The sequence below is a fragment of the Nanorana parkeri genome, unplaced genomic scaffold, assembly GCF_000935625.1.
Source record: "Nanorana parkeri isolate BGI_ZX_2015 unplaced genomic scaffold, ASM93562v1 scaffold408, whole genome shotgun sequence".
In the NCBI taxonomy this organism is placed as follows: Eukaryota; Metazoa; Chordata; class Amphibia; order Anura; family Dicroglossidae; genus Nanorana; species Nanorana parkeri.
Genome location: NW_017306676.1, coordinates 433,080 through 449,039, shown reverse-complemented (window position 1 = coordinate 449,039; position 15,960 = coordinate 433,080). Strand labels below are relative to the sequence as shown.

The 15,960-nt window shown below is 41.8% G+C and overlaps 1 protein-coding gene across 2 annotated transcripts; it reads left to right on the top strand.

Annotated features, from left to right (window-relative positions):
* Positions 1–52: 52 nt before the first annotated feature.
* TPMT (thiopurine S-methyltransferase) lies at positions 53–15,705 on the top strand. 2 transcript variants are annotated; one of them, XM_018559631.1, is made up of 8 exons: positions 53–174; positions 1,085–1,177; positions 1,630–1,762; positions 8,663–8,712; positions 9,292–9,369; positions 12,353–12,438; positions 13,675–13,719; positions 15,526–15,705. In XM_018559631.1, exons 1-8 carry the CDS (start codon positions 59–61, stop codon positions 15,645–15,647), a joined length of 723 nt encoding a protein of 240 aa, XP_018415133.1. In that variant the 5' UTR covers positions 53–58; the 3' UTR covers positions 15,648–15,705. The 2 variants fall into 2 exon arrangements, with proteins under 2 accessions (XP_018415133.1, XP_018415132.1); XM_018559630.1 differs by having other exon boundaries at positions 8,663–8,715; positions 9,295–9,369.
* The last annotated feature ends 255 nt before the right edge of the window (positions 15,706–15,960 follow it).

Here is a 15,960-nt window from a genome sequence, read left to right as displayed (position 1 = left end):
GTAATAATTTCATCTATCTTTATAAAAGGATATTGTTTTTTCTTTACAGGCTCACACTATGTCTAATTGCCCTAACTTCACTGAAACAAAACAGGACAGGGTTCTTACCGAAAAAGACTGGAAGGAAAAATGGGAAACGAGATGTATTGGATTTCATGAAAAGGATGTACATCCGTAAGAATGTTTGTTATGTACAGTATTTGTCTTTGTTGTGTATATTGACCATATTGTTTATCATGCAAATATTTTTCAGTCACCTGTTCAAACACTTGACAATTAATAGATGCAACATACAATATATCTTTTTACACCATTCATTTACTCTTAAAGTCACATCCACCCCACCCCCATGCTGCTTTAAGGCCTTACCTTAAATGATGGCTCTTGATCCGATCATCTTCTTCTTCTTTCCAGTAGTTTTCAGGAGTCCCTCCAGCACTGGTGCCGGTCTCTGATCCAGTGCTGACTTCTGTATCTTTCTGTCCCACTGAGTCTGTGCACGCTGCCTGCATTGACTTACCCTGTGTCCCTCTCCTCTTCTCCCGGCCAAACATCTCTACTGCGCATGCGCCCGCCCCATAATCCTTCGCGGCTGCTGGAGAATCTTCAGATCTTCGGACGGGAGTGAGCGGCGGAGACACAGGTAAGTAATAATCTTTTTGGTAACTTTTTTTTAATGTTTTTGCATAGCAGTGCTAGCAGTAGATATATGCAAAAAAAAAAAGGTTTAATAATACTTTAAATCCTCTTCGATGTTAACATTCAAACTGCATGTGCGTAGATCAAGCTTTACTAAAGCAACACCTCTTCTGCCCTCTTTCAGACCATGTAACCAATGTTATCTTTCACAGAAAATTGGTGGTCTGTGTATGTCATTTTTATAACTTTGGAAGAGCTCATGTAAGGATTGAGTTGGATGGGCAGAGGACAATTACAAATTGGTTTCTTGTGAAATCTTATTACAGCTTCACGTGTTTAACAAAATATACATTCGAAAGTAGTAGCTTGATTATTGTCTGTTGTTTTAGAACAACAGTGTATAAGCAGAAATCCCCATTTTAATTGTGTTTATTCTTGCTCTTAGGTTATTGACAGAATTCCTGAATGAAATGATAAATGGCAAGGAGAAGCTCAACATTTTCTTTCCTCTTTGTGGAAAAGCAGTGGATATGAAATGGTACACCACTGTCTTCCCATTAGACATCTTATAAACAGCTTAACTACTATAACCGTTCTACATTCTGTTCATTCCATTCTAAGCATTTGTTAATGGTCACAGTATACACTGCAACAGTTGGTTACATAGACAGCAGAGAGCCTTACAGGGAAGAATAGAAGAATAGAGCATGTGTGCATGTATGGTTTCTGGCTAAAGCTGCATTGCTTGCCACGATGGCACATAGCCAGGGTTAAGGAGAGCTGCAATCAACTTCTTCTTAAGGGCAGTTTTACACAAAGGTTGTCACAGAATATTAAAGTTGTCTGAATAGGAGGATTCACTCAAATGTTCTACAAGTAAGCTATTAAATTTCTTGATATTCTACAACAGAAAAACACGCGGTTGCTTAGAAATGCAGTATTAATGCTTGTATGTAAGATGGATAATAATCACATTTTGATTAATCACAGGTTGGCGGATATGGGACATAACATTGTTGGAGTTGATGTCGCTGAATTGGGTTTAAAGGAATTTTTTGAAGAACAAAATGTTCCCTATGTTGAAGAAGAAGTACCAGAGATACCTGGGGCAAAGGTTTTCAAGGTAAACCCAAATATATGGCTTTATTATTTGGTGTCATTGTTTATTTTGTTGCTATTAGTATCATTCTTTTTTTTTATTGATTTTTGCATGGAAACAAATTGACAAACAAAGGATGCACCTATAATCTTATCGGTGTCGATACAGGGCAATTTCATGACTACTTGTTCATGAGTACCCAAACAAGTAGTCAGGCCACACATTCCACACATTCTAGTCCGGCCACACATCTCCTCCTCTTCCTTCCCAAGACCAGCACAGAACTGGACAGCTCCACACCTGCCATATAGCGCTGGAGAGCCTGATGCCCGACACCAACCGGTACAGCCATGGAGAGCCGCACATACATCCCTGGTGAGATGCGATTGCAGCCCTGGAGAGCCCAGTACTCGGCAATAGCTAGTACAGCCCTGGAGGGCTCCACATGCAACCCCCGGTGAGAGGCCGCACGCAGTCCCAGGGAGACTGCGGCTGCCTATTGTTCTTCTCTTATTGGTGTATGTCGTAGTGCTATTCAAATGCACGAGAGAATGGAAATCGGCTATAGGGGACTATAAATCTCAGCAATCCATGATTGCTGGTTGCCATTCTCCATTGCTGTATATTCATGGATTGATGGAATTTGTAGTCCTCTATTGCTGGTTGCCATTCTCCTTTGCTGAATAATCATGGATTGAGTTAGAGTTCTTCATTATTATAAAGAAACTGCCCTAATATCATTAGTCTGTATTGTTTTAATAAAACTAAATAAAAGTCAGTTTAAGAAAAAGTATCGGCAAGTACCTGAGGCAAAAGACTTGTACTTGGTCTTCAAAAAGCAGTATTGTTGCATCTCTGCAATAATCCATATCAACAAAGAACCATACACTTGTTGCCTCTCATTATTATTATGATTATTATGATTATTATTAGCATCATAGACAATGGAGCTTACAGTTCACTTGCTCAGAGATTTAATAACAGAACTTTCAAAGAGGGGTTCTTGTAATACATCCTAGACCAGCAATATCAAAAGTAGTACTCAGCAGTGTCAGATGAGGTTTTCTTAATATTTTATGCCAAATGTGTTTGCAGCCCAATTGGAGTCTATCTTTGTATTCTGTGCCAGAGCTGTCGGGTTGTCGCACTTTAAATAAACTGTGTAGACTCAGGCTAGCTATACACATGTAAATTTCACTTGTTCAGCCCTGTTGGCTGAATGAGAGAAGTCACTCAGTTCCAATCTTGCATGCCGGCTATTATATTCAGACAACTACCGCATGATCTTTGATGCGTAAAAAAAATAGATGGTTAATAAAAAGGGAAATTATTTTTTGTATCTTTTCCAAACAGGGAAGGGAATTTTTTTTTTTCCACAAGTAATTTTTATTGTTTGAGAGATAACAAAGCGAAATCACAAGCATGGGTCTAGTGCACATGCACCGCCCTCTAAGGTTCAATACATCTCAATAGGGGGGGGACATTAAAGGAATACATAAAGGAAGACAGGGGTATACGTGAAGGGATCCAGTTCCGCTGAAGTGGATTTGCTTCCATCCATCAGGTGGAACAATGCACAATGAGTACTTTGAGCCTTAAATGGGTTAAGTGGTGGAACATTTCAGGCCTCCATAAAGCTGCAAAGTTTTGTGAACCCTGTATCTTCTGGGGGGGATGAGACAAAGAGGGCTGTACCCATCGGGACATACCGTTTGCGGGCTATTGTACTGATAATGGGAGTATCGTCCTTTTCAGAGGGTATTAAGGTGTTCATGGGGAGGGCGGAGGTGGTGGGGAAGGATCATGGGTAGGAGAGGGGGCAGAGGAAAGAAGGAGGTAGTAAGTAGAAGAGAGAAGAGGCTGAGAAGGGTGGAAGTACTTGAAAGTACGAGGCAGGAAAAAGGGGAAGGAGGTCTCGTCCGACCCCCAAAATAGGAAAGAGAGGGAGTAGAGAGTATGTGAAGGGGGTGAGAGGAAGCTATCTTCACCATCAAAGCGCAACATATGCGTCTTAGTCTCTGAATAGATGCCACATCGTCCATGTTTTGAGGTATCTAGACATGTCATCTCTGCCAGACAATATAAGTTCCTCCATTTTCGATACTACATCACTCGTGACAGCCATTCTCTGATGGTTGGTGGGTGTGATGATTTCCAGTGTCTAGGGATCACCGTCTTTGCCACGTTGAGCAAATGGATTGGTAGGGAGTTTTTTGAAATGTGGAGAGTGTCATCGAAGTGGAACAATAAAAGACAAGCTGGGGAGAATTCTAGGGAAACACCAGTTATTGTTCTTAATAGGGTGTGAACTTCTGTCCAAAAAGGTGAAATCAGTGGGCACGATCACCAAATATGTAGGAGTGTACCCACCACTCGGTGGCAACGCCAACATATATCAGGGGTGTCTGGGTATATACTATGAAGTAGGACTGGGGTTTTGTACCAGCGTGAACAAAGTTTGTAGTTGTAGATCCATGCATCATTAAGGAGTGAGTATACCGCTGAGATTGTATGGGTCACCCTCTGGGAGGAAGGGCAGAGCTTCTCAAATGGGCTTAAAGAGCGGGAGAAGAGGCCTCTAGTGGTACGGGAGTTGAGAAAGTGCCGGATTTGTAGGTATGACCACCATGGTATGGGCGAGGGAGGGTTTTTGGAATTGAGGTCTGCGCGAGTACGGAATTCCACTTGATGATTAAAAAACATGTGTGCATTCGGGGAGACATCGGGTGACCATTGTTGCAGAAAGGACAAGTGGAAACCGGGAGGGAAGGCTGGATTCATGCGAATCGGTGTTAGGGGACTGGGAGCCGAAGAGAGGGACTTTCTGATGTTCACAGCGGCCAAAGTACGCAGGGAAGCTCCTATTGTTGGGTGAGTTAGCACCTGAGTCGGGAGATGGACTAGTTGTATCCAGGGCCAAGAGCTGATGGGTATGTCTGCCATGAGTTTTTCTATGCGTACCCAGTCCTTGTTTGGGGCATGAACGGACCAGTCTATAACGCGGGTCAGGTGACATGCCCAATGGTAATGCAGTATGTGAGGAAAGCCAATCCCCACCGAGTGTTTGGGGCCAGTAAGGGTTTGAGTACTAATCCGTGGGGAGTTGATGTTCCAAGGAAGGACCGAAACATTGCATTCACGGAAGAGAAAAGGCCTTAGGGAGGTGGATAGGTACAGTTTGAAACACGTATAAAAGCCAAGGTAGAGCAGTAATTTTTCAGGATAGCTGCTCTGCCAAACAATGAGTAGAGCGTTTTGTTCCATTCTTTTAGATCTAGACGCAGTCGGGAGAGGTGTGATACAAAATTGAGAGAGTATAAGTTGTGTAGATTAGCCGGGATTTTAATACCTAGGTACGTAATAGCTGAGTCCTCCCAACTAAAGGGAAAGTGGGATTGGCAAAAGCTGACCATCTCTCCTGTGAGGGAAATGTTCAGGGCGGTCAAAGGGAATTTTTACGCTTTCTATGCTCTCCTTCCCGCTTGCGTCTCTCCTACCACTCTCTAATGTTAACCAAGGAGCATGGCGGTATGGCTTTTCCGGATCCCAATCTTTATTATAAGGTGGCCCATCTGGCAAGGATTGTGTCCTGGTGTACAGACGCCCTATATAAACCTTGGATACCCATTGAACAACTATTCTCCCAGACTCCACTATGCTATCTCCGATAGCATAGTGGATGCTCCTCTCCGATATACGGGTCCAGTTGGCACACCCCCTTATAGGTCCGACACTGAAGGCTTTCCACTCAATAACAGGTCTGCTGGGCCAGAGTCAGGGGGCATCCAGAATGTCTCCAGTTTTGGATCATCCTGTTTGCCCTCTGAGTAGAGGAGACGAACACTCCAAGAAACTGAGGGACATGGGGAAATGCAGATGACAATTTTTTGATCAATGGCCGTCTGTGTTCCCGAGATGAACTAACCGCACTTGTTGAACCACCCCTAGATCCCTGCAGATCGATGCAACTTCGCCACTTTCTAGTGAGTAGTCCCTGGACCCACACTCCTCCCGCCACTTATGCTGTTCGACGATTATGTCTTGAGAAAACTCCCTCTAGTCATTCTCTATCCAGGGTCTACAAGCTACTCATAACTCCCACTGACTCATATGTGCCTCCATTTCTTCTTAAATGGGAACGAGACCTGCAGCTATCTTTATCGATGGAACAAAGAGCAGACATCCTATATTTCTCTCACAAAGCCTCCATTGCTTGCAAAACGCAGGAAGCTAACTACAAACTGCTCACACGCTGGTATAGGGTTCCCTCCATTCTGCATAGGATTTGGCCACACACTTCTAATCAATGCTGGCGTTGCAATGAGATGGAGGGCTCCTTGCTACATATCTTCTGGTCCTGCCCTCTCCTGGGAAAATTCTGGGCAGATGTACAAGCTATATGTAAGACACTGGCTGGGACTGATATCCAGAATGACCCGGCTGCTATCCTTCTCCACTTGTCTGCCTTATCAAGAAAAAGGTATAAACTATCCTTGTTGATGCATCTGAATGCTGCTAAAATGTGCATCCCCTTGCTTTGGAAAACTACTACTGTTCCCACTATTGCAATGTGGATCTTGAAAGTAAGGGAAGCTGAGAGGATGGAGTGCATGACAGCCTCCTCACACCATCAGGAAGCTAAATTCAATAAAAGATGGTTCTATTGGCACAAATACCTCTTCTCAGTCTCCAGTGGCACCATAATGTAGCGCTTAGACTCCATCAAATGCGTATACACTCCCCTGTCCTAACCTGAAGTTGAATGGTCTCTTCCCAACCCTCCCACTCCCTCCCTTCTCCCTCTCCTCCCCACCCCCCTCTCCACTATGCTCTTCCCCCTCCGAGCTGTCCCCACTTTTTTTTTTCTCTACAAACTTCTTTATGTTCTTTGGAAACGTCAAGCTGATAATTAGTTTGCTCCCCAAGACACCAGAGACAGAAAAAATGCATTTGTATAGCAGGAGTGATTAACCTCTATTAAATATGCCTTATTTCCATCTGAGATTAATGTATAATTCTTTGTTCAGACCAAGGGCAGCTCTGTTTCTGTTTTGCACTTGTCCTTCTATTTGACTTTTTATACAGCGGCTGCATTGTTCTTACAGATGTTGTACTTCTGCTGCTTGTGATTAAAATAAAGAATAAAAAAAAAAAAAAAAGGGGAAATTATAAATGATCTATAATGGTACATATAACTGATGTTTTGAGGAATTCTTAGAAGTGTATGTTTCAGGTATGAATAAACCAGTTCAGGGGATAAGTAGCTGTTCCATGCTGCATCATTTTATTCAAGTGTGTAAAGGTTTTAGAGTGAAAAAATCCAGGACTCTGGTTTGTAATCATCTGAACCTATTGTAACTGTGGAAAAACAGTATCTCTTCTATGGGAGTGACAATGATTGCATTATTATTAAGGATATTGGTTTCTACCAAAGAGTAACATTTCGAGATTCTATGTTCTAGAAACCCTTCTTTGATTATTTCTTCTGTGGTGCCCGATGTTTGCTCTGAGCTTTTGTGTGGTTTTTCTAATGTATTATAAACTGCAGGGGCATTCAAACACATGGATCATACATTCTGGGTCACATGTGATAACAGATTTATTAGGGGATGTTTCTTTTGTGTTTAGGGAAGTGACCGTTTCAGTCCTGTAGGGTATCATGCCACAGGCCATACATTTTGGATATAAAAAGCTAAGGCTGTCTATTAGAATTTATTGATGTAGGCCTAACTGTTTTTGGTAGCGTCTTAGGGCTTGTTCACACGATGTCCAGACCAGATCTGGTCCGGACCTGGAGCAGACCTGCAAACGCGGCTCTACGCATTTTTGGCACATTTTTGACTCGTTTCCAGACCGCATCCTAACCGGACAAAATGTGAGAAAGCAGTATTTTTTCTGTCCGGACCTGAATGGACTATGCACGTGAGAACTGTAGCCCATAAAACACATAGGGATACATTGGGATGCATTTTTAGTGCAGGAGCGCACGGATCTGGTCAGGACAGAATCCAGACGTCATGTGAACAGGCCCTTAGAGGTCTTTATATGACTTGGGACAAGATCATTTTGAATCGTTTTAGCTTTACTGAAAGTACAGAGAGGTCTTGGGCAGAGTTTGTTTGAGATGGCTGTTATACAGGATTTGAATCATGCCAGTGAGAATGGGGTTTCTTTTTTGATTTGATTTCCTTGTTTGGTGTTGTATCTGGTAACAAAATTGATATAATTATAGGATGTCTGTTTAGGTGTTAGATTAAAACATGGTAACCTTTCCCTGTTAAGACTTCTTGCTCTATCCCTGTTTGTGTGGATTAATGTTTCAGATAATGTTTCTCTCTGAATTCCTTTATTAGTTATGCAGATTGTTTACCAAAATTTTTAGTGATGCAACTTCTCCTTAAATCTTCTGAAATTGTCAAGAGGTATGTTGGCTTTTAAGATGTCTGCTCCTAAAATCAATATAGCGGTTTGCACTGACTTTCTTAAAGGCTCTGAATGCAATTTTAGAATCATTGGTACTATACAATTGAAGATCAAAAAATGCGATATTGTAGGAGTCTATGTGGCTGGTGAAAGTAAGTGAGCTTGCATTTTCATTGAGATGTTTTATGAAATCTGGAAACAAGTTGGGGTCACCTTCCCATATTATTATGATATCAATATACCTGTGGTAGAAGATAATGTTGGAGGAATATTTTGTGTCTGGGCCTATATATTGTTTTCTAAATATCCCATTGTGAGGTTTGCATAGCTGGACACACATTTTGTTCCGATTGTTGTGCCTTTCCTCGGCATGTAGTATTGTTAGTTAAATAAAGAGTAATGTGTCAGTATAAATTCAATACCATGCAAGATAAACATTTTTGATTATGACATCTTTTTCCTTTTACATTAATTTTGATGTTTCTATTAAACTATTTTCAGAGCATTTCTGGAAACATTTCACTGTACTGCTGTAATTTGTATAACATTTCTACGTGAGTATGAATTTCATTAGTTCTCTTCTCAGTCATTATATTTTTGTTTAGTCATGTGGCATTTTTATATTGTCAAAAAAAATTGTGTTCTTGCCAGGGTCACATCTTTCTCTATCTGAACGTTCTATCTAATGTTATAAAACATACACATCTATTCTGTTTTGCTTTCTATTCTCCTCCTGGTCTAGTACCGGGTTGCTTCGGCAGTGTTTTTTTTTATTCCTGTAGTTGATTGTCTATTCTAATTCTAATCACTCTAATAATTCTAATCACACACATTAGAATATTGATCTACCACAAAAATGTTTTGGATAGAGCTGTACTTAGAGCCTGACCACTTTATAACACATTGTGCAAAAGACTGCAGCACCACTATGTCCTTCTTGGCAGGAGTGACAGTTCAAACTTAGCAAGATATTTACAAATTTTAAGCCCTAAAAAGGGACAAATATGATTTTGCCTAAAAATAGATTAATTGGGAATGAATTATGGTGAAATGCAAAGCATTGTTTCAGTTGAAATAATTGTAAAACTGATATAAAATTGTGGATTAATACCATCCTGCTTTATGTTTTTAAGCTCAATCATTGGAAGGGTTGATGGAATATGGGACAGAGGAGCACTGGTTGCTGTGAACCCATGTGACAGGGAACGGTCTGTAATAGTAACAATTATATATTTTACATGCAATTTGTTTTTCTCAATCTTTTTTTTTTTTTTAAGGAAAATAATGTAATTCAGTATACAGTTGGTATTTATTATTATTTGTGATATACCTATATACAGTCATGGCCAAAAATATTGGCACCCCTGCATTTCTGTCAGATAATGCACAACCTCGTGCAGAAAATTGTTGTAATTACAAATGTTTAGGCATTCTCATGGTTTTATTTTTTTGGTTTGTATTGATACGACACAAAAAAGTGGAGGAAAAAAAGCCAAATCTGACACATTCCATGCAAAACTCCAAAAATGGACTGGACAAAATGATTGGTACCGTCTCCAAATTGCAAGAAATAATTGCATTCCAAGTTTTTGTGGAAAAGCATGGACAATCTCCAGGTTACAAGTCCATCGCCAGAGATCTTAGGCCCCGTTCACACCTGGGCGTTTTGTAGCGCGTTCCTACGCTCTTTAAAACGCTCAAACACCGAAATCCCATTGTTTCCTATGGATATGGTTCACACCTGGGTGTATTACAGGCCTATGCACGCGCTACAAAATGCCCTACGCCCAAAGAAGTGCAGGAGCTTCTTTGGGGCATATTTGCCACGCGTATCCATTGGGATACAGCCAGATAGCCCTCGGAAACGCGCGTTTGTCGCACGATTTTTGTACCGCGAATCACGTTAAAAACGCGCGGCACGAAACGCACATATTCGATACGCCTAGGTTTGAACCCAGCCTTAATGTTCCTGTGTCCACTGTGCAAAATATCAAGAAGTTTACAGCCCATGGCACTGTAGCTAATCTCCCTGGACGTGGACGAAAGACAACAATTGATCAAAGATTGCAATGAAGGATTGTTCGAATTGTGGATAAAGACCGTCGATCAACTTCCAGACAAATTCAAGCTGACCTTCAGGCACGGGGTACAACTGTGTCAGCTCGCACTATACGTCGGCATCTGAATGAAAAGGGACGCTATGGTAGGAGACCCAGGAGGACCCCACTGCTGACACAGAAACATAAAAAGCCAGATTGGAGTTTGCTAAAAATTACCCGAGGAAGGCAAAATCCTTTTGGGAGAATGTGCTGTGGACAGGCGAAACAAAATTACAGCTTTTTGAGAAAGCCCATCATTCTACTGTTTTCAGAAAAAGAAATGAGGCCTTTAACCCCTTCATGACATCACTGGCATTGAGCAGTTTGAACAGCCGCAGGGACTCAATTTACATTTGTAAAGCTGACTGTCGGCTTTACAATAGAAGCGATTCTGGCCACTCAGCTGTTGCCAGGTTTCTTCTACGGGCTGGTAAACTGCCCTCCCCCGTCCCGCCGTGTTTCCCGGTCTCCGCTGCCCCTCCTACTGGCCCGAGTCCGGCATCTCGGGTGTCGGTGGGAAGCTGGAGAGGAAAGCGCCGAACGTTCACCTACGTATGAAAACGATGATAGCGCTACACATGTTGGGTATCGCCGCGCAAGCCAGAGTGAGATAAATCATTTTAGGGACAATATTTATGCGTATCCCTAAAACTGATGACCTGTAGGGGCTTCTAAAATGTCATCTATGGACTTTTTGGGGTAGTGAATTTCGTTGCCGTTTCTCAGGCGCATACAATTTTTAACCTGGGCATGTTGGGTATCTATTTTATTTTTAAATGGTATTTTATTGTGTTTTAGGGCATTTAAGTGCATTTTTCACTAAATTTTGGGGTCTGATAAAGAGTTGCGCTAATATCGTGCAACATAAAAAAAAGCTGATATTTTATTCTACAAGGTTTAGGCAGTCCCCTGAAGTCTGAATTACATAAAAGATGATCAACATAATTGTAGCATGTTCACAACAACTTACCAAACAGTTGCTCTATTTCAGATTCGGGGACATAAAATGGTGGTACACTGCATTAAAAACAGTCCACCTTTAAAAAAAAATTTTGCATGTGAGCTCGCAAAGCATTGCAACAGTGATCAGTGGATTGTAGGTGCAATATACTGCAGAAATGGTTTCAGACAAAGCGCTGGAGAGTACTGGACTGGCCAGCAATGAGTCCAGATCTGAATCCCATAGAGCACCTGTGGAGAGATCTTAAAACAGCAGATGGGAAAAGGAACCCTTCCAATCTGGGAGACCTGGAGCAGTTGGCGAGAGAAGAGTGGTCCAAAATTCCTGTAGAGAGGTGTAAGAAACTCATTGATGGTTACAGGAAGCGATTGATTTCAGTTATTTTGTGCAGGGGGTCCAAGGGGTTTGTGCTACCCAATATTAATTGAGGGTGCCAATAATCTTGTCCAGTCCATTTTTGGAGTTTTGAATGTGTCAGATATTTTCTCCAAAACCACAAACAACTTTTTTTTCAGCAAAAGGTAAATAAACAGATCAATAGTCAGTTCGGCACCCGAATAAATGTCCCACACCACGGTTACTGTCCCAACTTGCTCCAAGAAGGCCCAGCATGATCACAGAAGCCTAGCAGGCTTTAAGCAGCCAACAGCTCTCACAAACTTGTGTCCTGCTCCAAACAATCCCTCACAGACACCTGCTAACTGGCTTCCTGCCCTTTTAAGACCTCCCCCAGCAGGTAGGTTAATCATTCCAGGCCCCAAAATACCCATAGCCAGGGTTAGAGGCTCTGTCTCACCCAAAATCTTTCCAAGCCTCCAGATTCCCGGACCGATTTCAGGACCTAATAATCCTGGGATCACTAGAAGCCAGTTTTCTCTTCTTTTTTTTTTTTAAAGGCTCACCTTACCCTGTATGGGTGAGAGCCACTGAATACTCCCAAAACCTCTTTGTCATTCCCTTAAAGGAACCACAACCCAAATAATGGCTATACATAGCATCCATCCAGGACCCATCCCAGACATACACAGAAATATGATGGGTGTACTGATAAGAAGTACACTTTTTGCACATACTTTTGTTGTTCTTTGTTACAATTTTGCCTCTTTACTCCCTACATGTTTTTTTGAACAGGTATACCAGTTGTCTATTATCATTACTAAATAAGGATAGCCGTTACCTGCTCGTAGTCCTTGAATATGATCCAAAGTTGATCTCAGGTAAGATAACTAAAATGTCTTTTCTAAAATAATTTTAGGTTATGTGACAGCTTTGGTGTTTTAATGCAATCAAGTCAATGTTAAGTCTTTATCTACTTCATATGTGCCCAAATACATTTCATGGACTTCTGGTGCCATTTTAAATTGGTCTAAAGATGTTAACGGAGAAGTATGAGGTGACTGATTTCCATTCATCCTCATAGTTAGAGCCGACCTGTGACAAAGAAGCTGTCACAGGTCTATTCTATTGATCGGGAAGTGAGCAGAAACATGCCGCCGATCCGCTCACTTCCCGATCGTCTCCCTGCAGTGAGCGGTGACTGTCAGCCATCGCTCCCCGCAGGGATTCCCCCCTCTCTGATCCTCCAGCGCTGAGTGGAGGAACGAACGGGGGAAGAGGCAGGCACAGCTGGCTCTGCCTCTAGATGGGCAGAGCCAGCTGTCACTCACGCAGCTGGCTGGATCACAACAGTTTTGTCGGGATCCGTCCTGGCTGCGTCGCTCTCAGTATATCGCGGGCACTAGCCCCCAATATACTGAGCTTTGGGTCACGGGAGGAGGTTAGTATATATCCTCCCATTACCTTAAAGAGAACTATGGGGGGAAAACACTTACCCCATAGTTCTCTTTTAAGTTTCTTCCTAGTTATCATGAACCTCATACTTTTTTTGGGGAGCGTAGTGTATTGCAGCACTATACTGGCTGTAGTTTTGTAAAATGTTCATGTCTTGCATGAGGTAGATGGATTGCTATTTAAAAAACATTTACATAGGTGGAAGTCATATACTAAAAGAAAAACAGTGGTGCAGTAAGGTTTTCAAACTCTTCTCTGGTTCTCAAACTCGTTTCCTTCCTTCATCTACTCACGTGTTTATGTAATCACAGTGTCTTGTTAATAGATGATGCGCACAGCCACGTCATCTGTTCACAGATTCTGGAGAGACTACATGTTCCGCCTGCCACCACAGCAGAGGGACACATAGTTCTAAATGGAGTGCAAGTGCAGTGACATCACCCACTTGTAGTCCATTGATACTTCCTGCCGTCCAGCAACTGAAAGTCTGTACCTTGGTACGGATACAGGCTGGGAGGTACCTGAGCATTGGTGCCTAAGTCTGCAGGAACCTGAGCACCTACAATCAACTGATCGCGGTTGAAATGCTTTGCAAGCTCACATGCAAAAAGGTTTTTAAAAAAGGTGGACTATGTCTTTAATGCAGTGTTTTTTTCCTGTAGGACCACCATTTTATGTCCCTGAATCTGATATAGAGCAACTGTTTGGTAAGTTCTTGTGAACATGCTACAATTATGTTAATCATCCGTTATGTAATTCAGACTTCAGGGGACTGCGTAGAGTCATAGATGATCTTGTTTACCACCCATTCTATTTCCATGCATAACTTGCCTTTTCTGGACAGCCTTCATAGTTTTAAACAAAAAGTATAACATTTGAAACAGCAGATGATGAACCGAAATATATCCTACTTAGTGTATTCAGACCCCCTTCACTTTTTCAATGTTTCTCATTAATCTACACTCATTACCTCATAGAGACAGAATTTTAGTGAATACAGAATTTTAGAAATGTTTGCAAATGTATGAAAAAGGAAAACCTGAAATATCACATTGGAATAAGTATTCAGACCCTTTGCAACAACACTTGAAATTTAGCTCAGGTGCCTCCCATTTCTCTTGATCGTTGCTGAGATGTTTCTGCACCTTAATTGGAGCCCCCCTGTGGTAAATTACATTGATTGGACATGATTTGGAAAGGCACACACCTCTCTATAGAAGGCCTCACAGCTGACAATGCATACTGTATCAGAGCAAAAATCATGAGGTCAAAGAAACTGCGTGCAGAGCTCAGGGACAGGTTTATTGCAAGGCACAAATCTGGGGAAGGCTACAAAAACAATTTGTGCTGTACTTAAGGTTCCCAAAAGCAAAGTGGCCTCCATAATTCTCAAATGGAAGATGTTTGGCACAACCAGGAATCTTCCAAGAGCTGGTCACCTGGCCAAGCTGAGCAATCAGCAGAGAAGGAAGGGCCTTAGTAAGAGAGGTGACCAATAACACTATGTTCACGCTGATCAAGCTCCAGAGATCCTGTGTGGAGATGGAACAAAGTTCCAGAAGGACATCCATCACTGTAGCTCTCCACCGATCTGGCCTTTATGGCAGAGTGGCCAGACTGAAGCCTTTCCTCATGCAAAACACATGAAAGCCTTCTTGGAGTTTGCAAAAACGCACCTGGAGGACTCTCAAGATGTGAGGAACAAGATCCTCTGGTCTGTGAAACCAAGATTGAACTGTTTGGCCTCAATTCTAAACCTTATGTCTGGAAGCAACCAGGCACCTGCCCAATACCATCCCAACAGTGAAGCATGGTGGTGGCAGCATCATGCTGTGGGGGTGTTTTTCAGCAGCAGGGACGGGGAGACTAGTCAGGGTTGAGGGAAAGCTGAATGGAGCAAAGTATAGAGATATCCCCAATGAAAACCTGTTCCACAGCGTTTAGGACCTCAGACTGGGCCGAGGGTTCACCTTCCAACATGACAACGATCCTAAGCACACCGCCAAGACAACACAGGAGTGGCTTATGTACAACTCTGTGAATGTCCTAGAGTGGCCCAGCCAGGGCCCGGACTTGAACTCTATTGAATATCTATGGAGAGACCTGAAAATGGCTGTCCACCGATGGTCCCCATCCAATCTGACTTAGTTTGAGAGGATTTGCAAAGATGAATGGCAGAAAATCCCCCAATGCAGGTGTGCAAAGCTTGTCGCGTCATACCCAAAAAAGACTCGAGGCTGTAATTGCTGCCAAAGGTGCTTCAACAAAGTACTGAGTAAAAGGGTCTTAAGTACATGTGATATTTCAGTTTTCTTCTTTTTAATAAATTCACAGACATTTCACTTTGTCATTATTGGGTACTGAGTGTACATTAATGAGATACAAAAAGAATTTAAACTGTAGTATCAGGCTGCAACATAACATTTAAAAAAGTGAAGGGGGGTCTTAATACTTCTGAATGCACTGTATATACATTTGTTGGATTAATGTAATGTTTCTTTCCATGGTTTTAGGTTCCACCTGCAAATATAAACTGTTGAAGAAAATTTATGCATTAACGGACAGGCAGAAACAGTGGGGACTTGATTACTACTATGAAAAAATATACCTTGTGACACCAAAATCTCTTTCGTGATGGATTGCAAACATTTAAGCAAGATAAACATTTTTAAGATATGTTGTCAATAGATTTGTACAAAGTCCCTGCCTCTTAGGCAGTAATAATAAATGTACTTCCCTAAAGCCTATTTGAAGGCCAAATATCGTATGAACTTCATTTCAGAGATATAAAAGGTCTGTTTCATAATTTTATCAAATCATTACATTGTAGAAAATGTCCTTTATGTTTTCTTAACATTTATATTTTCCACTGTGCATAAGCTGTTCAAGATATATAAACGAATGGAGTGAGTGATTTGGTAAAGACTTTCCTCACCAGTGTACTTATA